General features: G+C 46.7%; 2 protein-coding genes across 7 annotated transcripts; both read right to left on the bottom strand.

Moving 5' to 3' along the window:
• Positions 1 to 708: 708 nt before the first annotated feature.
• Positions 709 to 2655, bottom strand: Tomm22 (translocase of outer mitochondrial membrane 22). The gene is made up of 4 exons (XM_003470498.5): positions 2486 to 2655; positions 2151 to 2269; positions 1595 to 1712; positions 709 to 1405 (listed from the first exon to the last, which is right to left on the bottom strand). The coding sequence occupies exons 1-4, from the start codon at positions 2600 to 2602 to the stop codon at positions 1331 to 1333; spliced, it is 429 nt and encodes a 142-aa protein (XP_003470546.1). The 5' UTR covers positions 2603 to 2655; the 3' UTR covers positions 709 to 1330.
• A 5010-nt stretch (positions 2656 to 7665) lies between these two features.
• On the bottom strand, positions 7666 to 19767 carry Cby1 (chibby 1, beta catenin antagonist). 6 transcript variants are annotated; one of them, XR_001201443.2, is made up of 7 exons: positions 19613 to 19767; positions 16475 to 16561; positions 12468 to 12578; positions 9662 to 9767; positions 9456 to 9574; positions 8186 to 8317; positions 7666 to 7970 (listed from the first exon to the last, which is right to left on the bottom strand). XR_001201443.2 is itself a non-coding variant. In XM_013153171.2 (7 exons), exons 3-6 carry the CDS (start codon positions 12543 to 12545, stop codon positions 8237 to 8239), a joined length of 384 nt encoding a protein of 127 aa, XP_013008625.1. In that variant the 5' UTR covers positions 12546 to 12578; positions 16475 to 16561; positions 19613 to 19767; the 3' UTR covers positions 7666 to 7828; positions 8223 to 8236. The 6 variants fall into 6 exon arrangements, 4 of the variants coding, with proteins under 4 accessions (XP_013008625.1, XP_013008624.1, XP_003470545.1 ...); XR_001201444.2 differs by having other exon boundaries at positions 7666 to 7828; positions 19613 to 19766; XM_013153171.2 differs by having other exon boundaries at positions 7666 to 7828; positions 8223 to 8317.
• Positions 19768 to 24867: the final 5100 nt, after the last annotated feature.

Raw genomic sequence — 24867 nt, forward strand, 5'->3', positions numbered from 1 at the left:
GTCTGTACTTAGAAGGCTGAATCTGGGTAGGCAATGTAGCTCAGCAAAGCAGCACCTGCCAGGTAAGCGCAAGGTCCTGAGTTTGATTCCCAGTATCAAAAAACCCCAAAAGACTGAATTCAAATCCAGCTCTTATTATGAGGCCTTGTATACATTGTTTAACCTTTTTGTGGCCATTTCCTTCTCTTAAAAAACTACCACCTCCTAAATGGCACAGTACTCTGATAAATGATCTACATACATGGTATGTTTGATGCTCATTAAAAATTTATGGTAAATGGAAAAACTGCAAAGTTCAAAGCCTGGGCTGCACTGGTTTCATCATCACTGATTTAGCACTAATTTTTTTAAGAACTAGGTCACAAAAAGTTCTATTTGCAAACTTATCCTTATCACTGGGATTAGAAATTAGTACTTCCTGTAATAGTTTATAACTGTATGATGTTACTAAAGACTACAAGTACACAGAACTAGTCTTTTGCTTTAGGTGGTAGATATGAAACTGATTACTTGAATCAAGTCAAATACTGTTATTAAGAGGGTCATGGCCAAAAATGAAATTTTTTTTGTTTTTGGAAACTCAGGATTATGAGATGGATTTGTACAGACAGAGGTGCTGGATTAGATGAGGAAATCTGGGGTACTGTGTGTCTTGCCCTCTAAAATGTTTGTAATTCTGAAGTACTTGTACAAGCACGTGCATAACACTTTGAGTTGGAATAATTTTTAATTTTAAATACAAAAAGTGAGCACTGACCTTTTTTACACACAGGTCTGGTAGCCAAAATGTGCAGAGGAGATGAGCCCCTGCTCTGTCCCCCGAATCTCCCAATGTCCTCATCTCGTGGCTGAAGCTACAGCAAGCCTCCCTCTCCGATGCACACGGGTTCCCACTGCCTTACACTACGACTGTACTGTACTGCACTGTGTCAGTTTTATAATTGTGTGCTCATCCCTCCCCATCACTGCCATTCTTGGAAAGAAAAAATAACCAAAACCAGTCATTAATGGTCAGGGGGTCTGTCCCTCCCACTGGCGTCAGTTTCTACCCCATCATGGGATAGCTAGGAGCAGCTGACTAAAAAGGATTGGGTGGCCAGAGCTGAAGTAACCGTCTGAATAGCTGCACTCAAGTATCAGCAAGGACAGTGAGGACAGCATGGAGGGCACAGCTGCAGACTGGGATTCTCCATGAAACGTCAAAGGGAGAATTCGCCCAAGTTTAGATCAATGTGCCAAAGTTTAAAAAAAAAATTACAAATAATCAGCAGTTCAAACACAACTGGGTTTGAACTTCTCTACCAAGACTGCTCAAGTGTTAATTAACAATCTAGATCTTTCCCGGAAGCGAAGGTAGAGCCCCTGGCATTCCTCCTGAGAGTCCTGTGTTAGGCCCTAGAAGTATCTGGAAAAGAAAAAAGAGGAACAAGGCATTGTACAGGCCTAAGGTGTCACTTTTACCATGCCCGATGGGACAAATGCTGCTGAGCATGGGCCCAGTCCCAACCCCCACATTAACAGCCAGACTACCGAGGTGCTGGAGAAATAAGTAACTCTAGTCTCCTACTAGAAAAAACCCCACGTCCGGGCTCACCTGCCGCTGCTGCAGCTGCTGCTGTTGCTCCATTTGCAACTTCTCAGTCTCAAAGACCACAGGAAGAACCAGGATCATAAAGGAAGTGGTCCCGATCCACAAGGCTGCCCTGGAAAACCTGTCCAGGGAGGGTGAGCACAGAGAGATGCAAACAAAAACAATTCTGACCAAAAATGAGCAAAATGAGCAAACCTATAAAAACTTATAAAAGCAAACTTATAAAAACCAGTGTTTTTATAAGTGTATTCTCCCTCTTTGCAACACACTCATGCAAGAGACACAAGCAGCAGTTCTGGGAGCTGTACTTAGTTACAGCAATTTAACATTCTCCTGAGCTCTTATTAAAGCTGCTGAAACATTAACCTGAAATGATGCCCACAACGATCTTGCTAAGTAAGAATCCCCACTTCATAGGAAAAGATACTGGGACTCAGAAGGGTTATGGAACATTCAGTCCAAGGTCACTCGAACCCAGGTCTGCTGCTTCCAAAGCCCGTGTGTTTTCACAGCACCAGTCGCCCCCTGCATATCCAGTATCTTTGCCCTAGCCACTTACCTGTACATTTTTTGAGCCACAAAGAGGGAGAGATCGAAAGTGGCTCCGGCCGCTGACCGGACCCTCTCGGGGAACATCTCCGTCAGACCCCACAGTCTCTCGGCCAGGGTCTCGTCCAGCTGTGGGAGAGGAGGTGTGGGTCTTGGCCAACGCACTCCCAGCCTTGCTGCGTCTCCAGGAGGCGCCGAACCCCCCGGAGCTAGGGCCCCCGCGGCCCAGCTGGGTCCCTAACCCCGCCTCCCGGCGAAGCCGCCTCGGTCCAGAGCCACTGCACGCGGAGCCCACACCCCCGGGCCAGCCGGCTCCCAGCCCCGCGCCTCGCCCGGCCCCAGTACCTCGTCATCGTCGTCCTCTTCCAGCTCTTCTTCAGTCTTCTCCGCGTCACCTTTCGGGAGCAACTCGTCTGGGGACATGGGCTCGCCGGTACCGGCGGCAGCGGGTGCGGCGGCCATGACTTTTGGGGACACCGGACGCGGAAGGGAGCGATCGAGCGCTGCGCAGCGGCGGACAGAGCGCCCTTCCGGCAGCGAGACGCGCGGGCCTGGAGAGAGTGGCGCCCTCTAGCCCTCAGGTCCTCCAGCTCCGTTCAGCGGGTCTCGCCCCAGGTTTACCTGGAGGTTCTGACTTCTGCAGGTGGAAAAACAGCTGGAAACTTGCTCAGGAGAGCACTCCTGGGTGCTTCTGCAGTATTTTTGTGCAGTGAGTTTGGAGTGGGGCTAAAAAATCTAGATTTTTAACAAGCCTCTGCGGGATCGCACCATGTCCAGTTTTATTTTCCTGAGGGGTATGATGGTTGGTAGGGATGTTTGTTGGTTTATTGGTCTTTGAGAAAGCAGCAAGTTAACAGGCCCAAGATATCAATATAACAGGAACCTAGAACTTGGACCATTAGGTGCCCAATGGGTAACTCAGAGTAGGGTGAAGCTTGGCATCTGTCCTTCAGTTTCCTTCATTTATTTCTTTAATGCTTTGAGTAAGATCCCTGCTCAGCCCTGCACACAGGCATGGTAATCACTTGAGGGTCTGTGATACAAGTTTGATTAACTCTAACTTTACCAGTCTGTCTCAGTCCCTGCAAGACTGACAACACCAAGATAAGAGTTATTAATTTTCAGGGTTTGCAGGAATATCCAATGGTCAGATTCGTCAACATCCAGTTCCAGATCTGGTTATTGTCCTAAACCTGCAGTCACCTCGGATTCCAGGAAAAATTGGAAAACCAGAGCCTGGCACCGCCTCCCCTCCCATGAGATCCTTACCCCCAGCAGGTAGTGAGGACAGGAAGTGAAGCTGCCCCCAGATCAAGAGCTGCCCCTCAAGAGATGATGGCTGAACCAGGCCCAAGGTACCAATCACACAACTTGACCGGGATCACCTACTGTGCCGGCTGTGCACACTCCCAGCTGTGCAAGTCCTAGCACTTGCCTTTGTTCCCCTTTTCTATAAAACCCCAGAGGTTCTGCCATCCTTCACTGGTAGATCAGGAAGCTCTTTATCTGTGATTCCCAGCATTGCTATGCTGATTAAAGCTTCTTGCCTGCCCTTCAGTGTTGCTCATCTCCTTGACTGGTGTCATGGAGAGGTGGCTGAGCCTTGTTTACTATGACCCGTGGATCACAGGCTTTTGCCTTAAAACTCCAGTGACACAAAAATCAAACCAAAGGTAAGAGACGTGAAGGATGAGGTGTGCTGTGTACTTTTTGAGACAGGATCTTGCTAAAATGTCCAGGATGGCTTCAAACCTGTGATCAATCTCAAACCTACTTCCACCTTCCAAGCAAGATTACAGTTTTGTTACTGTTTTTGTTGTTTATTTGGCTTGGTTTTTTTTTTTTTTTTTCTTTTTCTTTTTTTTTAAGATAGGGTCTCATTGGGGCTGGGGATTTAGCTCAGCAAGCATAAGCGCCTGCCTGGCAAGCGTGAGGTCATGAGTTCGATCCCCAGTACCGCCCCCCCAAAAAGATAGGGTCTCATTAGGAACCCCAGGCTGGCCTCAAACTCGCTCTGTGATCTCAGCCTCTGCCTCACAGTTACCCCAATCAGGGAAACAGCTGGGTGTGGTGGTAATCTCAGCACTTGGGAGGCTGAGGCAAGGGGCCACCATGAGTAGGTGGCTAGTTTGGGCTAAGTAGTGACTTAAGGTCCATTCTGGAATTCATAGTGGGGACTCTGTGTTAAAAAAAAAAGACATGGGAAAATTGAGGCACAGTGCAGGGTAACTGTAGGTATTTCTAGAGGGCAGATTTCTAGAAGCAGCCTTGCTAGCCAGAAAGTGTGAACATTTAAAATTCTACTAGGGTCCTGGGTGTGTGGCTCAGTGGTAGACTGCTCACCTAGCATGCTCTAGGCCTAGCATCTCCAAATCAGATTAAATTTTGCTAGGTATTAGAAAATTGTCTCCAAATATCTATATCATGTACTTTCAGAATAGCAAATAGAAGCATCCTTTCCTCTAGCCCTCCTCATTAGATGTTAATCCACATTTTAAAAATAATTTGGAGAGAAGATCTTATTATGTAGTTCAGGCTGCTGTCAAACGCACAGCAATCCTCCTGCCTCAGTCTCGAGTGCTAGGATTATAGGCGTGTGCCACTATGTCTGGCCATATTTTAATTTTCAACCATATAATGGATGTAAATGCTTATTTGTTCAAATTTTGTTGTTGCTATACGTGCTTTTTACAGGTGCCCCTTAAGTTATTAAAGATAATTTGTTATATGCCTTCAGCTAATTGACCATGGCATGAGGCCCATGGAATCCAAATTCCTTTTTTTTTTTTTTTTTTTGTCTTTTTCGTTTTTATTGGTACCAGGGATCGAACTCACGACTGCCTGCTTGCAAGGCAGGCGCTTATGCCGCTGAGCTAAATCCCCAGCCCTGGGAATCCAAATTCTTACCTGATTCATAACAGTCCTGCGCTTACACACTGCAGTGGGCTCGGTGGCCAGCAGGTCCTCTGATACAGCGCTTAGGCCTTCAGTGTTCCGGCAGGGCTGTTGTAGAATTTTCAAGTTACAATGGTGAAAAGCCAGGATGGTGATTCTTTGGAGGAGGAGAGGAAATATTTGGAAAGGGGCAGGAATGTAGTTTCTGGGGTGCTGGGAAGGTTCTGTTCTTGACCATTGTGGTGAGTATGTGAGATACTGATTTGGGATAAACCATCAAGTTGTATACTTAAGAATTATGCTTATTTTTCTGTTAAAAAGTTATTACTTAAAAAAATTTAAAGAATTTTTTTTTTATTCAGAGTCTTCCAATGTAGTGCAGGCTGGCCTCGAACGCATGGCAATCTTTCTGCCTCAGGCTCTCAAGTGCTGGGATTACAGGCATGGGGTACCACACCCAGAGATTTCATTTTTAAACTGATTTCATTTGTGTGTGTGTAGTGCTGGGGATGGAACCCAGGGCCTTGCATATGTGAGGCAAGTGCGTAATCACTGAGCTACATCCTTAACCCTTTATATTTTTGAGACATGGTCTTTCTAAATTCTCAGATAAGGCTCAAACTTGAAATCCTCCTCCCTCAGCTTTCTCAGTAGCTGGGATTATAAGCGTGTGCTCAGTGCTAGAGGCCAATTTTTGATAGAAAGCACACATCAGTGACTGTCCCGTGGAAAGTAATTAACACTGCAAAGAAGTTTCTTGGGAAGCCAATTGATTTTGTTTATATTGACAAGGGATGCATGATTATTTTTCCTCTGTACTGGGGACAGAACCCAGGGCCTTGCCCATGCTAGTCTATCACTGAGCGACATACAGTCTTTTTTATTTTACTTTTTTTTTTTTTTTTTTTTGAGACAAGGTCTCACTATGTTCCAAAGAGGATTTGAACTTGTGATCCTCCTGCCTCAGTCTTCCAGACAGCTGAGAATTACAAGTGTGTGCCACACCACACCTGGCCAATACATGGTTTTAAAAAAACATTCTGGGGCTGAGGCAGGAAGATTACTGGGAGTTCAAAGTCAGCCTGGGCTATAAAGTGAGTTCAAGGTCAGCCTGAACTACAGGGTAAGAGTCTGTCTCAGACAGAAAAGAAAAAAAAAGTTCTGTTTAAGCCTAACATAGCTCTTCTAGTAATTATAAAATTGCCAAGGGAATTTTAAGAAAACACTGGAAATCATACAGTATAAAGTGCCCCAAACTCCAGGAATAGATGAGATGACCTGGAGAAGGGACAGCAGTGGGCAGGGACAGAGGCCTGGGGAAGGAGACGATGAACAGCTCGGGACCAGGAAGAAAACCAGACCAATGCAGCATCCCTGAAGGTTTCAAGGACCAGTGCTCAGCTGCAAAGGCAACGAGATAAACCTGACGCCAGGGCGGAGGTCGCATGCCTGCACAAAGGACAGGGACGGGGCAGTGACACTGTGTGCTACAGCCACTGACCCTGATGCTGCGGGGGCAGGCGATTCTGGGACCCTGGGCTCCTGCTCCTCGCCCCTCGTCACTCAAGCCCACCACTGCCACCTTGGCTCTTTCTGTCCGGTCAGAATCCGAGACAGGAGAGGTAGGATATAACAGGGCTTCAGTTTGGTTTCGTGGTGGTGCTGGGGATTGAACCCATGGCTTTTGCACTAAGCTACCACCCCAGCCCTTTTACATTCTTTTCTTTTGAGACAAGGTCTCACTAACTTTGTGTAGGTTGGGCTCTAATTTGATAGTCTCCTGTCTCATCCTCCCGGAGCTGTAGGATTACAGGCATATACCACCATACCTGGTGAGGATATTAATAGTTCTTAAATGGAATGAGGTCAGACAGATCCCTTTGAGAATCTTAAAAAAGCTCAAAGGCTTTCCCCTCCAAAAATGCACATCTGAACCAGCGGCAGTGGCACATGCCTGTATAATCCCAGCATCTGGGAAGCTGAGGCAGGAGAATGGAAAGTTCAAACCCAGCCTGGGCAATTCAATGACTTAGCAAGTCTCTGTCTGTTCTGTGGGATGTAAACCAGCAGGCTCCAGCGTCCTGCTGTGTGATCCCATGACAGCTCCTGATCTGGTCATCTGACTCCTTGTCTGGTTTCAGCCATCGTGCTGCACAGGCCTATGTTGAGGACAGGAGATAGTGTGTGCAAAGGACTTCGGTACCAGGTGCACGACGTAGCTACAGAAACCTGCAGTTCTCAGTTTAACTCCCTGCTCTGTGCCGGCACTCTCACGACCACTAGGTTCCCCCTCACAGAGACCTGGTGCCAGCTGACTCATCTAGGCACACAGAGATACTTTCACTTCCGGGTCACCTCCTGGGGTTGACAGGAAAGCTGCACCATCCCTTGCAAGGCTGCCCTTTCATTTCCCCACACCTGGAAAGTCTGGTCTTTTTGAGACAGGGTCTCGCCATGCAGTTCAGGCTGGCCTGTAGCCCAGGCTGCTCTCCAATTTGCAGTGATCCTCCTGCCTCAGCCTCCTGAGTGGTATGGTTACAGGTGTGTGCCACGCTCCACTAAAAGTTTGGTCTTTTCCTGGTACTTCTTTATGAACCCATGTTTTTTTGCAGTCATTTTGGCCACAGAGAGATCGTTCAATATCATTTAATACAAAGGAAAGAGTATAAACAGGAAAGTAGCACAAAAATAGTGTTGCTGTGGAAGAAAGGCTGGCGCTTGTTGCTGGGAAGCCGAAGCCAGAGCAGCTGTGGATCTGGAGTGGAGCATTCTTCACAGGCCGGGACAGGCGGCCTGGTGGGGAGGAGGGCGCAGAGACCCAAGAGAGTCAGTCACTTATTCCAGACCCCTAAATGTGGGCTCTGTGGAGCTACTGCCATCCCCCAAATCCAGCATAAGCAGGGAGACGATGAGTCATGGAGTCCAGCTCTGGCCCCTATAGGTGGGTGGGGACATGGGCATTTGCACCTAAAGGTTAGCCCCTCCCCCAGACCTCTTGGGATCTGCTTGCAGGTTGGCATCCCAACCACTGTCCTGCCCTGGCTTCCTCCATCCTGTGCCACCTTCCTTCTGGCAACAAAGGATGGCAGTGCCTGTTGTCACTTGTCCTGGGGACCAAATCCACTAGTTTTGCTAAAAGCAAGGCCTCACCCAGGCCCCCGACGGATGCAGTCTCCCTGCTCCTAACCCGCATCGGAGCTCTTATTTCCTCCTCCGGCTGATGCTTTTCAGTTCATCCAATTCCTTCTCCATTAAGTGGCATTCGGCAGTGGTCTCGGAGAGCTGGGAGGGAAGCGGCAAGCATTATAAAGAAGGTCATTTCTGGGCTCTGTGTGGGCACTCATGGAAAGCCCTGCTAGATTCCGCTGGCCCTGCGGCCTCTGCGATGGGAAAGCCGAGGTGGCCTGGCGGGGTAGCCGCCTGAGGACCCCAGGGCACAGGGACTCTAAGAATGTTCGCCATCTACTCTGCCCACCTTGGATGAGCAGTGCTTCATGGCACACCCGGCGTGAGGACAGCAGGCCTCAGAGGCTGAAAAGATACAGTGGTGACCCTAAGGCTGTGATTAGAATTTAAATTGCTTCCGAGCGGCGGCTCACATAACCATAGTGGGGAGGGGGATGTGCTTTACAAAGAAGATGCCTTGGTTCATCAGGATCTTTCACCAGGTGTCAGAGGTGGAAGAAAACATCAGGACAGAGACGGCAGGACACTGACTCTGTAGGGAGCTTGGTTTACTAGCAAACAAGGTCCATGCTTCCTGAGCAACTGAGCAACGAGCAACGAGCAGTGCCAAGCGTTGGGCTAGATTAGCTCACTGTGAGGCCAGCGACAGCACTGTGATGCCTGTTTTCTTGCTGAAGAAACTGTCACAGAGCAGTGACACCAGGCTCCAGGACACCTGCTCCAGCACGACAGTGCCCCTGGATCCAGGTTTCCCAGGTCATCTAAGGAGTGAGTGCCCCCCTCCAGGACTGATGCCTGCCTGGTGTGGACAGCTTCGAGCCAAAGCAGCCCATTCCCTGCTTCTCCTCCATCCTGCCAGTGTCCTGCGGCTCTCAGCTCAGATATCCCTTTCTCCGTGCAGTCTCCTGAGTTGGCAAAACTAACGCCAGGCCCTGTACAGACTTGACTGTTGCTCCTACCAAAAGGGACTGTAACAACGGGTCCTGTCCAGACCGCCGCAAAGATGGGGCTGTACCGTAGCTGTCTCACTGTGTAGTCCAGGCTGGCCTCGAACTCATGACCCCCTGCCTCGGCCTCCCAAGGGCGGGGATTACAGGCATGCACCACCACACCGGGGCTTGTTTTTGTTTTTGATACAAAGCAATGTATCTGGACAGACAGAGAGTGTGAAGTGTCAGTAGTATGAAATGACTCGAGAGACAAGCCAAGCATCCCCTCCCAGTCCCCTCCTCACCATGTCTAGCAGGATGTCCACTTTCAGCCGCAAGAGATTGTTCTCTTCCTCCAGCTGCTGGTTCCGCCTGCGGAGGCGCTGCATCTCTCTCTGCTCCACGCCCCCACTGATCCCAGCCTCTGTTGGAAGGACAGAGAGAGCTGCAGTGACCTCGGGGATTTCCTTCTGCAGCCTCATTCAGCAGGACGGCAGGAGATGCAGCCCACCTGCTATCCACTGGCCCTTTTCAAACTTCAGGCTCTGCCCCGCCAAGTTCATCGTGGGGGTTCCATAGTTGAGACCCAGCTCCACATCCCGGATTGAACGATCCAACTGTGGGCGAGAGGCTGCATGACAGCTTCAGGAGGCTGCGGAATAGGAGCTTCTCATCTGCTACCTCCAGGCTCCAACAACTCATTTCGGTTCTCTAGCACTCTACGTGTGTGTGAGTGTGTGTGTGTGTGTCTGTGTGTGTGTGTGTGTGTTGCTGGGGATTGAATCCAGAGCCTCACGTATGCTAGGTAAGTGATCTGCCACTGGGCTACACCCTAGTCCCACCCCCTTTTTTACTTTATTTGGAGATAAGCTCACTAAATCCCTAGGGTAGCCTCAAACTTGCAATCCTTCTGCCTCAGCCTCTTGTAATGCGCTGCAATTACAAGCGTGCGCCACCAGACTAGCTTCAAAAAAATCCTTTTAAAATATATGGTAATTTATTTGCTTACTATGGAGCTACATACATCAAGGAAAAGAAAGACTTTCCAACACCCAGTTCATAGCAGTAGTAGTTTTTAATGTGGGACAATTCAGTTTCCGGATTCATTTATACAACTCACTGAGCATGCAGCCTGAGCCAGGACTAGATACTGACCAACTCTGCCCTGGGAAAGCTTTCACTTGTACTTGAGACCCCAGCAGAGCAACAGACGCAGCCAGGCTGGGCGTGTAGCTCAGTGAAGACAGTGTTTGCCTGGCATGTGCAGGGACCTGGATGGATTCCCAGTGCTGGGGGAAAAACAAAGATGGATGATGGTTGGTGGGGACCTGTCAAGTGACTCATTTTTTCCTTAAGTCTCCTTGACCATCCGACCACTTAAAAGTGACAACTCCTCTGCTACCGTGTCCTACCCCAGCCCCTGCTTCATTCCAAGGCACCTAGCGTCATCTGATATAAACCTAATTATTTTCTGTACCCTTCCCAATTTAAAACATGTGCTTCATGAAGGCAGGGATATGATTTTTTTCTTCTTCTTAATCCATTTTATTATGCCCAGTGCCTAGGAGAGTGGCTGGCACATAGAAAGTTATCAATTATCGGCTCTGGAACCAATCAATAGGGAAGAAGACGCCAGGCATAGGCAGGGAATACCATGCACAGAGGCGGCTCTTGCCTGAAGTATAAGGGTGTCGAGGCCGGGCATGGTGGCACACACCTACAATCCCAGACTCTAGGAGGCTCAGGCAGGAGGATTGCAAGTTCAAGCCCATCCTGAATGATTTAGAGAGATTTTATCTCAAAATAAAAAAATGAAAAAAGGGCCAAGGGTTATAGTTCAGTGCAAAGAAGACAATGGACTCAAGGCCCCAAAAGCTGGGGTTCACTCTCAGCCATAACACCTTTTGAAGGTCTGGCTGATCTGCACAACCAGCCCTGCAGAAAAGCAGCCGAGCAATCAGGGCGCGTCCCTCCACGACGTCTGAGAGCCAGGACTGGTGCACACAGCCAGGCTGGTGACGCACAGGATTATGGGGGATGAAGACCCTGCCAACTGGCCCTGGATGCTCAAAAGGTTTCAGCAGATGCTCGGCATGGTGGTGCACACCTGTAATCCCAGCACTCGGGAAGCCGAAGCAGGAGGATAGGTAAGTTCAAGGCCAACCTGGGCTACACAACAAAACTTTATCTCAAACAACAACAGCAACAATAACAAAAAGATTTCAGCAGAAAAGGACAGTGCTATTATGTAGCCATGATGGCGAACCTTTAGAGTTTTAGGTGCTACACTCAGCCCACTATGGCACACGTGCCTTAGGTTCACCTGCACTGCTACATGGGGTCAGTGTGTATCTATGTGCAGAAGATGGAGAGACATTTCACAGCTGGGAACAGAAAATGATTTCCACGTGGTGAGTATGTAAGTATGTGCATATGTGTGTGTAAGTGCGGCACTGGGATGAACCCAGTGCCTCACACTAGCTGCTAGGCAAGTGCTCTACTGTTGAGCTGCGTCCCCAGCCCTGTCACTGTTTGCTTTGTTTTGTTTTGTTTTGTTTGAGGCAGAGACTCACAATGTAGTTCAGGCAGTCCTTAAAGTCACTAAAGTCACTATGTAGCCCAGGCTGGCCCCAGACTTGCAGTGATCCCAGCTTCCTAAGTGCTGGGATTACAGGCATGAGCCACGACACCTGGCAAATGTCACCTAATGTTTGAAACCCAGGGCTCATACATTCAAAGGAGAAGCTATCATTTATCCCAATGCTATTGTGATGGCTTCCAGACATCCTTGGAAACCACATTACCCTTCTGAATGCCATTAATGGTGGCCAGTCACTATCCTTTTGAGAATGAATTTGATTCTCAAGTATGACTAAAATTAGTCCCCGGCCATGTCTTGGGAATAAAGTGAAAGTCAAATTCAATAATATTGTTTGAGACCAAACAGTGTAATGAAATTGACTATCTCTTTTGGTTCTTTTCTTTCTTTCTTTTTTTTTTTTTTTTTTTTGTCTTTTTTTGAGATAGGGTCTCACTATGTAGTTCAGGCTAGCCTTGAGCTCACTTTGTAGCCCAGGCTGGTCTCGAACTCACAAAGATCCTCCTACCTCAGCTTCCTGAGTGTGGGGACTACAGGCGTGAGCACCACGCCCAGCCTCTTTTGGTTCTTGAATCAACTCTGACAACAGTTCTGAAATAGGGGTTAGAGACAGTCCTTCAGCAACAGCAGTTAGTGAGCTAAGAGGACGTCCCCTTGGGCAATGCACGCTGCCCTTGGTGCCCAATCCCACCGCGCCAGGCTGCTCCGCCCCACTCACAGTCTGCAGGTTGGACAGGGAGGCCGACTTCCGAGGAGGCGTCTTCTTCGGACTGAAGATATTCCCAAAGAGAGGCATCTCGCCTGCTGGGGGCAAGGCCGAGCTCCTAGCCTAGCGTTAGGAAACGTCAAACAGTCAAGTGACCTTACGAAAACTTTGTAGCCCAGGCTGGCCATAAACCTTCCTGCCTCAGCCTTCTGAGTGCTGGGATCACAGGGCAGCATGCCCAGCTACACTCTTCTTTAAAGGCATGAAGTTCTCCTTGCATTTCTAACGTCCCCACTGTACAATGGCTTTCAGCCTGCTACAGGTGCAAAGGCCCAGGGAAGCAGACTCATCAATATCACCCAGGGTTCTAGGCAGAAAAGGCATTTAGAAGCATATTTAGTTTTTTGTTTTTTTTTTAATCCTTTTGAGACAGGGTCTTACTGTGTAGTTCAGGCTGGCTTTAAGCTCACTTAGTAGCCCAGGCTGGTCTCGAACTCACAACGATCCCCCTGCCTCAGCCTCTCAAGTGCTGGGATTACGGGTGTGAGCCACCACGTCTGGCTCTAGAAGCATATTTATAACACAGATGTGGAAAGGTCCACGAATCCTATGCAAGGCTTCATGAGTTTTTGCTATACACACATGTGCGTGTGCACGTGCACACACACACTCCTTCCTTCCAGATCAGGGCAGAGAACATTGCAGAACCCACGAGCCTTGCCTATTGACTTTACATCCATGGATACGTACAGGCCTTTTTTTTTTCCACATGGCATCTTACACCTAGGATCATGTTTGAGATTTAATCATTTTGTTCTGTGTAGTAGTTTGTTCATTTGCATTGCCAAATATATATATATATTTAAATCTATCCAATTTTTTTGAGGGTCTCACCATGTAGTTTAGGCTGACCTGGAACTTGTGGTGCTCCTCCTGCCTCAGCCTCCCAAGTGCTTGGAGAACAGGACTGTACCACTACATCCATTTGCACTGCTATGTAATATTCTACCACATGATCCTACCAAAAGTTGGCTGTGTACTCTACAGGTAATGGATGGGATAAGGACTGTATTTAGTTTGTGACTATCAAAAACGGTGCTACTAAGAACACACTCGGATATGTACTTCTATGTTGCTATGTATACTGTATGTCCTTAGGGGTGGAATTGTTGATTTGTAGAGCAGTCATAGCTTTAGCTTTAATAGATACTGCTAAATAAGTTTCCAAAGTGACTGTAAGAATTTACACTCCTACCTGCAATGTATAAGAAATCCTTTGGCATCTTTTGCCTTTTTCATTTTATCCACTCTGGTAGGTACGGGGAGGTACTGTGTTAATTTGCTCTTTCTTGATGTCTAACTAAATGGTACACCTTTTCATATACTCATTGGACCTAGGGCACTCTCTTTAGTGAATCTTTTTTTTTTCTTTTGGTATCAAGACTCACACTCAGGACCTTGTGCTTGCCAGGCAGGCGTTGGGCCATTGAGGGATGTTCCATTGAGGGTGGGAACTCTCTTTCGTGACAGTGCCTGTTAAAGTCTTTTTTTTTTTGGCTATTTTTCTACAGAATTTGTCATTTTCTTACTAGTAAAGGCTCTTTATATATGGTAGTACTAATCCTTTGCTATATACAGAGTTCACCAGGAAAAAAAATGTGTACACACTGCAGCTCACTATACTAATAAGTGTCTGGAAGCTACTGGTCACCACTGTGAGCACTGCTTGTAATTGTAGAGGCCAAAGGTTACTTGTATTATTTTTATGATGCCTCAATAAATTTAGTATTTTTTTCCTGTGGCAGGAATTGAACTCAGGACTTTGTGCTTGCCATGCAGGTGCTGTGCCACTGAGCTATATCTCTGGCCCCTTAAATTTAGTGTTAAAATATTTACAATTTTTTCTTTTCCTGATGTATATGTATTTTGGCAGACTCTGTATGTATATAGTGCCAAACATATCCCACCTTGTGACTTGTCTTTTTGCTCTTGTTTCTTTGGGAAGGGATACTGGGGCACAAACCTACTAAGCTACATCCCCAGCCCTTTTTACTTTTTTGAGACAGTCTCACTAAGTTGCCCGGGCTGGCCTCAAACTTGCCTCCTGCCTTAGCCTCCCAACAACATAAGATCCCATTTTGCTTCTTTATTGGGTTCTTTTAATTAAATAGGTTCTTAATTTTTAATGAAAACCAATTTATTCCTTTTGAATGCTTAGCGTTTTAGGACCTGTTTAAAAACTCTGCATATTCCAAAGTCAAGTGTTGTGTTTTTGTTTTGAGACAGGTCTTGCTAAGGTGTTGCATTGCTCAGGCTTGGCTCCAACTTCTTCCTCGGCGTCCCAGTATGTTGGGCTCACAGGTGTCCTTCGGCACAACCATCTCTATTTTTTAAGGTATTTCCTAAAATTTTATGGTTTTGCGGTTTACATTTAGGACTATCATTCATCTGGAATTGGGATTCAATTTTAACTTATTAACACACAAGTAGCCAAAAAGATTCCTTCAAAGAAACCATGGACAGATGGTAACAATGAAGGCACAGCAAGCAAAAAGTAAACGGCAGAGCTCCTCCCTTTCTCCCTACTCCTGGGTGCAAAGTCTTCCTTTGTCATATTACCTGATGAAAGCAATCACAAGCTCACCATATCCTAGAAGAAACTGGCCCAAAGAAGGAGGGGTCATTTTTAGAGTTGTTTTGTTTTTTACACAGGGTCTCGCCATGCAGTTCAGGCTAATGTTGGACTCACAAAGTAACCCAGACTAGTCTCAAACGCATGGCAATCCTCCTGCCTCAGCCTCCCGAGTGCCAGGATCATAGGCGTGTGCTACCTTGCCCACTGTTCAAGATTAAAACAAAGCTTTTTAGACTGTTATAAATTTGAGGCCAGCCTGGGCTACATGTCCAGTTGAAGGCCAGCCTGAACTATAGTGGGGTCTGTCTCAAAAAAATAAGATACAATAAAATAAAATAAAACAAAGTTTTTCTTAAACTGTATTAAAAGATAATTCATAGTATGAAGCCATCTGATTAACAAAACTTGTATCCAATGAGAACATGAAGATGTTTTCACTGAGGTAGAAATCAGTTTCACTAATGTTAATTATAGCTTCTTTGGAAGTTTTATAGTACAGAGTACAAAAGTATATGTGTATGTAGTATATGATTAAAAAGGCTACAGATGGAGCTTGGTAATAAAACACATGCCAATATGTATGAGCCCCTGAGCGATATCCCCAGTACTACAAAAAAAAGTTATAAAAAATATCCAGGAGTGGTGGGATACATCTATAATCCCAGCACTCAGGAGGGAGAAGCAGGGCAAGGGCAGTGAGTTCAAGGGCAACCTAGACTATATATTGAGATCCTGTCTCAAACAAAAACAAAAAGCAACAAAATTATAAATAAATAAGCTGGGTGTGGTGGAGCAGGCCTGTAATTCCCGAACACCAGAGGCTGAGGCAGGAGGATTGTTGCAAATTTGAGACCAGCCTGGGCTACAAAGTGAGCCCAAGGCCAGCCTGAATTGTATAGTGAGATCCTATCTCAAAAAAAAAGATATAAAATAAAACAAATAAGCCAACAAAAATCAAGCCATTAGAAGATGAGCTCATGACAGTTTCACTGGCAGGCACGTGTCTATAACTGTAAGCCAACAACACAGGGCAGTGGTGGCCAAGCTGTGGCATGGGAGCTGCGGTGGACCATTTGTATCACTGAAAGCTCTCAAATGTTCGCCATCACTGACCTAGGGGCTGGCATTTGTCCCTGAGCACAATGTTTAGCAGTTAGTTTCGATTTGGTGGTGAAGGGGACAGGGGTGGGGACCAAGATGCTGAGGAGGTCTGAAGCTTTGTCATCATCTAAAACACACTGGAAGACCTGGTATTATGTCTCCTGGAGAAAAGCGGGTGGCAGAGGGGAAAAGACTGATCCATGTCTGTAGAGCGCAGAACAGGGATAAAGCCGAAAGTTGTTACAAAAAGCGCACGATAACAACAACTAATATCACTCCCTACCTATAATTATGGGTCAACCTCAGGGCTGGGCACACCAGATATTTCTTTCATTCTTCACAATTATCCCGAGAAGCAGTATTTTCTTATCTGTATTAGAAATGAGAAAACCAGAGAAATTAGCCAATGCTCCCAAAGCAGAGAGCTGGCTAAAGGTATATAAACAATTTTCCTCATATTAGTAACTTGGGAGGTACACTTTTTTGATTTTTTTTATGTTTTTTTCAGGCAGGCTCTCACTAAGTAGTTCAAGCTGGCTTGAACTGACTATATGACCTGATCTGGCTTTGACATTGCGGCAGTCCTCCTGCTTCAGCCTCCAGAGTACAGGGATTACAAGCATGTGTCACCATACCTGGCAGGAGGCACATCTTAAAAGAAGCATTTTCATCTACTATATTGGCAAAAAAAATCCACTATTGGTGAGAGTGTAAACAAAAAGATAATTTACTATCAGCAGAAATATAAGTTGTTATAATTCTTTAAAGGACAATTAGGTACAAATTAACTGTTTTTAATGTGCATACTTTTTCTTTGTTTGTTTGAGACAGGGTCTTGATATGTAGCTCAGGCTGGAACTCATGACGATTTTCCTTCCTCAGCTTCCTGAGTGCATGAGCCACCATGTACAGCAATGTACACACTTTTTGGATAGCAAAGCTATTTCTAGGATTTGATCCTCTGAAAAAACTTGTACATGCGCATATGTCCTCTATTACTTGTAACAATGGAAAAATAAGAAATGTTCCAAAATGTCTGCCAAGAGCTGATAGAGTCAAACATACTGCGGCACATTCTTACTCAGGAATAGCAAACAGCAACTCCTACAGTGAGACGGCTGTATGTGGGCCGAGCAGAAAAACCTCCAAAGCACGTCTGAGCACGAAGAAGCAAGTTGCAGAAAAAGCATATGACACAGGCCCTTATGAGATGACACACACAATATAGGATGTGGCTAAACCTCAAAAGGGGAGGAGCTGACTACCTTGGGTGAAAGTGCCATTTTATAGGTTAAAAGATGGTCCAATTCAGCAATTTCATCTGATACAACACGAGCTGGGTGTTATGGCGCACACTTATATTTCCAGCCCCTGGGAAGCTGAGGCAGGAGGATCACTGTGAGTTTGAGGCCAGTTTGGGCTAGATAGCAAGTTCAAGGCCAGTCTGAACTACATATGGAGATGCTGTATCAAAAAGGAGAAAAATTATGAAATCAGATTAAAGAAATATGCTTCTAGATTTAATCGATTCTCACATGCTAATATACTCATGTATCAGTTATCAACAAAACAAAAAACAAATAGTTAGAAGGCAGCCCTGTCCCTCCCAGCATCTGGAGACATCTGAGGAAGGAAATGCCAGTCAAGCGGTTCTCGCCAATCTTCCCAACTGCACCAAGAGCACTACGCCTAAGGCCATTACCTGGATGCCACAGACCAGGGTTCAGGCCTAGCTCTGGCCACAGATGATTGCTAAACCTCCACTGAGTTGCTCAATTTCTTGTGGTTTTAACTGGGGCCTCTCACGCACGGCTCACTAATTGTCATGGACCAAAAACTGCTGACCACTGAGGCATGCATCATGTAACAAAGTTTTGATCAACAAAAAAAATCACATAGACAACAGTGGCCCTGTAAGATTACAATGGGGCTGAAAAATTCCTATCATTTACTGACACTGTGGCCCGAGGTTGGAGAAAACACACTGCCTGCACGTTTATGCTGAGGTTGGCATAAACAAACCTATGGCATGGTCTGTCAGATACGGTACAGTGGGTACAACTGCACACAGCACGTAATACTCAGTAATTAAAGGCCATGCTACTGACCTGTGTTTTACTACGCTCTACTTTTATTATTAGTGTACTCCTTCTACTTATAAAAAAGTTTAGGACAGCATCACAGCCCCCTCAGATGTGTCACCTACATCTTATCAAATGCATCATTTTCTCCTGTGCTTCATTTAATTGCATGAGTTTTTGTTCACTGTGGCCCTAGAAGCAATAGACCAATACAAACACACACACACACACACACACACAATCTCCAATGTGTGTGCCAGGCCACTATGCCATTTGGTTTATGGCAGCACACCATACAACCTTTGTGCAAATGGCATCTTCCCCCTACCCCCAACATGCTCTTATCAGGTGCCCCTGGGACTCAGTGACACAGAAGTGCTGTGGGTGAGGGGAAGGAACGGCCTGGACGCAATGCCTTTTAAGTCAGATTTACTAATTCAGAAACAACTTGGGCTGAGAGCCTGAGAGCCTGAGACCCTGGGAACCTGGAGCAGTATTGTGGGCCACAATACTCGCTGACCCTTCCGCTCAAGGTCCTTTTTCTTTCTTTCTTTTTCTTTTTCTTTTTTTTTTTTTGTCTTTTTCCTTTTCATCGGTACCAGGGATCGAACTCACGACTGTCTACTTGCAAGGCAGGCGCGTATGCCGCTGAGCTAAATCCCCAGCCCCAAGGTGGCCTTTTTCTAGCAAAACTCTTTAGGAAAGGGTAAAGGAAGGCAGAGCACCTGACTCAACCATCACTCTCAGGAGTCACTCTCAGGGGAGCCCTGCATTTATTCCCTCCGGGGTGGCTTCTTTATTTGTAATCAGGACGAATAACAGCATCCAACTCACAAGTTGGTGGAGCGCTTTGGTGCTCATGCGGCGTGGCATGTGGCCTTCGCAACAACCCCGAGAGGTAAAATCAGGCCCCATCTATAGATAAAGATACTAATCGTTAAGCGCCGTGCAAAATTTTAGCTTGCAAAAGGCCATAAAATACATTGATCAGCTCTGAGAAGGTAAGGAAGGAATCTCTGACTTTCCTCAGATTCTCAAAGGGAAAAGCATCCCCTTGAAGGGTTAAGAGCCAACCAAGTTCATTTCTCACAGGTCGGGCCACAGGGCTCACGGACTCAACTAACGGTTGTGAACACAAGTTGACACGTATGATCTTACTTAATCACCTTCAAGCCTATTTATGGGCCAACTCCCATTCCAGCTCACACCGGAAGGCACAATTTTGTTGAGGTGGACACTACCTGGGGCGACCCTCGCCGATCTTCTCCAGGGGCACCCGGGTCGTCCCGCTGCCCTCAGATGACCCCAGGGCTCGTTGCTTGCCGCGTTCAGAGACTTACCCGTCGCGTCCTAGAAGCTCGGACCAAAGTCAACCCCTAGACGCCAGCAAGGACCGGTCCGGATCCCTAGCAACCCGGATCATATACTTACTGGCCGCGCGCATGCGCGGGCCCGCCCTGGACTCTACTATTAGGGATGGGGGGGGCGGCGCGGGGCCAGCGCGAGCGCCCCCGGGAAGCGCCGGAGAGGCTTGCGGGCTCCGTCCAAGATACTAACTATATTATACAAATGAAATATTTTATGGAGTTCTTCGTATCTCCGTCTTATAGAATGGGACGAGAAGCTACACTGTCCCCCAGCAAACACGCGTTGGTTTGGTCCCCAAGCCACTAGCGGCCGTCACCTCGGTAACGGCGTCTACGGACACAGCTGCAGCAAGCGAAGGTTCCGTTGTCGTCGGAAAAGTGAAACTAGTGAGAGCGCACGGCGTGGCCTAGAGAACACAGAAGTAAAATGGGCCCCTCCGCAACTCCTCTCCTACCCTGCCCCGCCCACAAAGCAAAGGCCACTCCTTCCTGGTGGATGGGGTGCAGCGGATGCCGGTTGCTATCCAGAACTTCATGTGGTACCCTGAAGGGCCTGTGACGCCATCCGCCACCAGTTCTTAGGATTCTGCCGATGCTTGCAAGCTGACAGATGGACGGTGATCCCATTTCGACACGCACAAAGGCGGGGGAGGTTCGGGGCAGCTCTGTCCCCTCCCCATGCCCTGACCCTTCTCAGCTTCCACAAGCTAGGGAAACTGAGGCCCCAGAATCACTTCGAAGTCGCCCAGTGAGCCAGGGGCAGAGAACTCAGTGAATCCACCTCAGATCTGTTGTTGGCACCATTTGGTAAATGAAGAAATTCAAGTCATTCAAGAGATATTTGGGTAACCTAGATAATTCTCGCAATGAGGAACAATATCCCTGGTCTCTGTCTCCAAGCTCAGTTCTCCTCCAGCTACACCAGACTGCATTACAGAGCGGGACAGTTCTGTGTCCTGGATCCAAAGTCCACACTGTCTAGGCCAGCACTGTTCCACAGAAACATAAAGCAAACCACGAGATCGTACTTTTCTAGTAGCTACATTTTAAAAAGTGGAAACAAAACAAGTAAAATCAATTAGAATGTTTCACATCATGCAGTATTCTTTTTTCAAGTTCAATCACTATTTTAAATTTTATACTGCTTCAGTTTTTAAATTTAAACCAAGCAAAATAAAATTTGTCAGTCACACTAACCAGTTCAAGGGGTGGGTTGTCACATGTATCTGGTGGTCCTCAGTGATGCTTGTCTAGCTTCTGAATCACATTCCAGCATCAAGGAACCCCATCTCTGCAGGCTCCCCCAGCTCCCTCAGCAAACAGCCCTTTCAGGTTATAAATAACTGGGGACAGTTCCCATCACATTATCAGTCACAAGGCCAACCTCTGAATCCCTGGCCAAAAATGTTTGAACAATTATATCTTACTAGGTAACATGAACTGTTTTTTTTTTTTTTTTTTTTTGGAACTAGGAATCAAACTTGTAACCTGGCACTTGCCAGGCAGGCGCTTATGTCACTGAGCTAAATCTCTAGTCCCTCCTCTTGCTTCTTAATCCCAGGCTTATCTCAGCCTCATGGATGAATTTCCTTTTCTCTTCTCTGTCACGGCCCTTCTCGGCGTCCTGTTTTTCAAGTGTCCTCTGATGGGTGAGGCCACTTGAGGGTAATAGACGGGAGAGTGAAGCCTGCTCTCTGAGAAGATTGAGGAGAGAGAGGATTATGGGGCCTTTACGAAGGCTGTATCCTAAATCAGCTGAGGCTCAGACAGAAATGCAGAAGTCCAGAGGGCACGGGGTAGAGAGACAATGAAATTGTTGCAGGCAGCTGTGTTACTTAGGAATATTATAGGCAGTGAGACAGGCCTTGGTCCTCAATGGAGTCAGTACAGGTGCCTGGCAACTCAGGGGAGACTGACACCTCCTTCTGTGGGCCAGGCCTCAAGACAAAAGACCAAACAAATGCACCCATATCCTGGGATACCCTAAATAGTTCCCATCTCCCTAGGAAAGAGTCACAGCTCTGTAAGAATGCCCACTTTTCTAGGTGACTTGCTTCCCCATTTGTTCCTAATGTAATCAATTTCACCTGAACTATTGATCTCATTGGCTAACTATAGTTATGTCCTACCTTATGCCCATCTGCCTTGTGAGTTCCCAGTCTCCCCCCACCTCGAACCCATGGTTTTACTCTGTAAAAGCCCCTGAAAAAGACAGTCCTTAGCAAACCGCTCTGGACTCCTTCTGTCTGTCTTCAGACAGAAGCTTTCTTTCTCTCAATAAATATATTCTACTCTGTCTCCATTCTTCCTAAAATTCATTCTTTGATTTTAGAGAACACGAGCTCACCAACATAGTAGGTTGGGAGTTTCATTCCCCTATATCAAAATGAGTGTGTTTAATTTTACCTGTGATAAACAGGCCCATGATACCCTCTAGCCCAGCCATCCCTCACCTGAAAATCACTCTTAAAGAAATTCTAGTGTGAAAATAAACCAGACCCAAGCTTCAGTACCATATGGTGTCTCTCATTTGAGTGAGGCAAAGTATAAACAAAGAGAATAACAAAGGATGTGAGGAGGGGACAAAGGGATGGATCCCTGGCCATAGAGAAGGGGCCCAAGGGAAGGAGCAGGGGGTGAGGAGGGGGGAAGGGAAATAAGAAGAACAAAGGTATGCCACATGCAAAACCTAACGATCCTGAACATTCCACGCCATAACCGGAGCTAAGATGAATAACATCACCAAGAATGATGATCAGGACGGGGGATTTGGAGGAGGAGGGAGGGAAGAGGAAAAGAATAAAAGTAAAGAAACAAAGGCCAGGGATATAGCTGGGTGGCACAGCGCCTGCCTGGCAAGTGCAAGGTCGTAAGTTTGATCCCCAGTACCAAAAAAGAAAAGAAAAGCAACAAGCTGTATGGCGTACATGCACCACTCCCCAAGAGGACTGTAAGCTGCACCTCCTGCAAACATGTACTTATAAAACATTTTTTTAAGAGAAAAAAACGGAAATGTTCCAAAATACAGAGACGGCTCTCTGCGTGACCCTGTGCATCCAAGCATTACTAGGAGTTGTGAGAAGCTGTGGACAGTTTAATGCTCAGCAGCCAAGGGGGAGGTGAGTGTCCTGAGGTCCATCCTTTCAATGGATTTGTATCATCCTGTTGAAAATAATAATTATTAGGATTACTCGGTCACTTGGAAAATGCTCGCAACTATGTGGAAGTCAGGGCAGTAAAGCAGGCATCTGGTGAGGTTAGAATTCTGTTGGAGAGAGGGGGAAGGAGGCGAGGAAGAGGGGAGAGAGAGAGTGAAGGTGAATTATGTGCACGTACCAAGTCCCCACGATGGATGTGACCGCTGTGTACTCCAGATGTGTACTAATAAAAATTCACAAAAGAAGGCAGCAAGAATGATGGGACAAGGGTGTTCTGTGTGTTGAGGGGGATTCATGACAATGTGTCTTTTACAGTGATAGAATTTTCAGTGCGGCTAAAAAGATAGAAATATGAAATAAAGTGGCCTTTATTTTAAGAATGTGGAGAGAGAACCCCCCACCACCACCACTGAGGTCTGGCTTTTCTCTCTGCCAGGCACGTGTTGTGGTGGGCATGCATGTAGCTTAGGTTTGGGGTGGTGCCTAAGGGGCATTACTGATGCACAGGTAGCCCACTGGAATTCATTTCACACCACAGGTAAATTGCCTAGGGGTGGGGAAGGTGACCTCAAGATAGAGCCCCTGGGTTCCACCTCCCAGACTCCCACCACTGCAGTGTCCCATTTAGGGCAAAATCCTTTCATTCTCATCTTTTCATTATTAGGAAAAAGGGCAAAGTTTTTCTTTCTTTTACTACTTCCTGCTGAAAAGGAGGTGCTGTATTGGGGTTTAGCAGGGTCGATGGGATGATGGTTGATGCCCAGGCAGAAGCTGGTGCCAGGTGTTTTTTTTTTGTTTTGTTTTTTTGTTTTTTGTCTTTTTCATTTTTATCGGTACCGGGGATCGAACTCATGACTGCCTGCTTGCAAGGCAGGCACTTATGCAGTTGAGCTAAATCCCCAGCCCCTGGTGCCAGGTGTTTTAACCAGGACAACTTTATCATTGGTGAGTGCTTGCATGTTAGACTGGAAAAACAAAGAGACAAGATGTTATGAGGAGGTGGACCACTATCATATTTAAGGACCCAGGTGAGGTAGAAGGATAAAGTGCCTTTGATTTACATATGTCATTTTATCAGGACCATGGTGAGGTAGAATCATTGCCATGGTGAGGTAGAATTCTGAAAAGTAAGTGTGGGGTTAGGAGGAGTGAAGTTATGAGAGGTGATTATTCCCCCATCTGGAAGGGTAAAAGTTAAGAGGGTAGGTAGGTAACGCTTGTCTCTGGTCCAGGAACTGAGCTGGAAAGAACAGGGGGTGGGGGTGAGGAAGGCCGTGGCTGTCCACTATCGGGAAGGTAAGAGCCTAGGCCTTCAGGGATGTCTCCTTTGACCAAACAGCTGAGAGCAGAGAGAACTAAGACAGTTGTCACGTAGAACAACATGAAGACAATCTTACGCATGATGTGGGAGTCTTTAGGAAAGACTGTTGAAAATCCTGCTGTAAAAAGGATAATTAATAGAATGTAAGGGATCAGGAACCAAATTGGATAACAAAACATGACTTAGCCTGAGAGTCGTGGCTGTGAGGCCTTGGTGAGGTGGAGATGAGTGGGCAAAAGGATGGTTGGATCTAGGGCTGGGAGGGCACCGCTTAGCCTGAGTGATGTGAAACCAGGATGGCAGTCTAGCAACTTTGACCGCTGTTTGCCAAGAAGACCAGGTATGGGCCGTTCCGCCTTGGTTGTAGTCCTTGCGATGATTTCATGTAACAGGACTTTAGTAAGTATATCAGCAGTCTCCCTGGTTGTGGGAAAGGCTTTTATGTATCCTGAAAAAGTACAAAGGTGAGAAGATATTTGAGAGTTTTGTGGCAAAGCATGTGTGTAAGATGTATCTGTCAGTCTTGACCAGGGTTGTGTTTGAGAAATTGATGAACAAGTAAGGAAAGGGGTGCTATGTATCTCTGAGGAGAGGTTTTACTAGAGATAACAGGTGTGAGCTGTTGAGACCTGAGTGTCTGGGTCGGTCTGCATAAACACAAAGGAAGAAAAAGGCATTTTAAGATCTAGGAATGTAAAGTGAGTGGTGGAGGGAGGGATATGAGAGAGCATGGTGTAAGGGTCTGGCAC

The sequence above is a fragment of the Cavia porcellus genome, unplaced genomic scaffold (genome assembly GCF_034190915.1).
Source record: "Cavia porcellus strain 051 isolate PalLab524CR breed Dunkin Hartley unplaced genomic scaffold, mCavPor4.1 scaffold_40, whole genome shotgun sequence".
NCBI lineage: Eukaryota > Metazoa > Chordata > Mammalia > Rodentia > Caviidae > Cavia > Cavia porcellus.

Coding starts and splice junctions, on each gene's coding strand:
- Tomm22 (XM_003470498.5), bottom strand. CDS start 2,602: ATGGCCGCCGCACCCGCTGCCGCCGGTACCGGCGAGCCCATGTCCCCA. Junction 1,713..2,150: donor GTGGCTCAAAAAATGTACAG/GTAAGTGGCTAG, acceptor CTCCCTGGACAG/GTTTTCCAGGGCAGCCTTGT. Junction 1,406..1,594: donor AGCAGCTGCAGCAGCGGCAG/GTGAGCCCGGAC, acceptor TTTCTTTTCCAG/ATACTTCTAGGGCCTAACAC.
- Cby1 (XM_013153171.2), bottom strand. CDS start 12,545: ATGCCTCTCTTTGGGAATATCTTCAGTCCGAAGAAGACGCCTCCTCGG. Junction 9,575..9,661: donor AAAGGGCCAGTGGATAGCAG/GTGGGCTGCATC, acceptor TCCTTCCAACAG/AGGCTGGGATCAGTGGGGGC. Junction 8,318..9,455: donor TGGACATCCTGCTAGACATG/GTGAGGAGGGGA, acceptor CTTCCCTCCCAG/CTCTCCGAGACCACTGCCGA.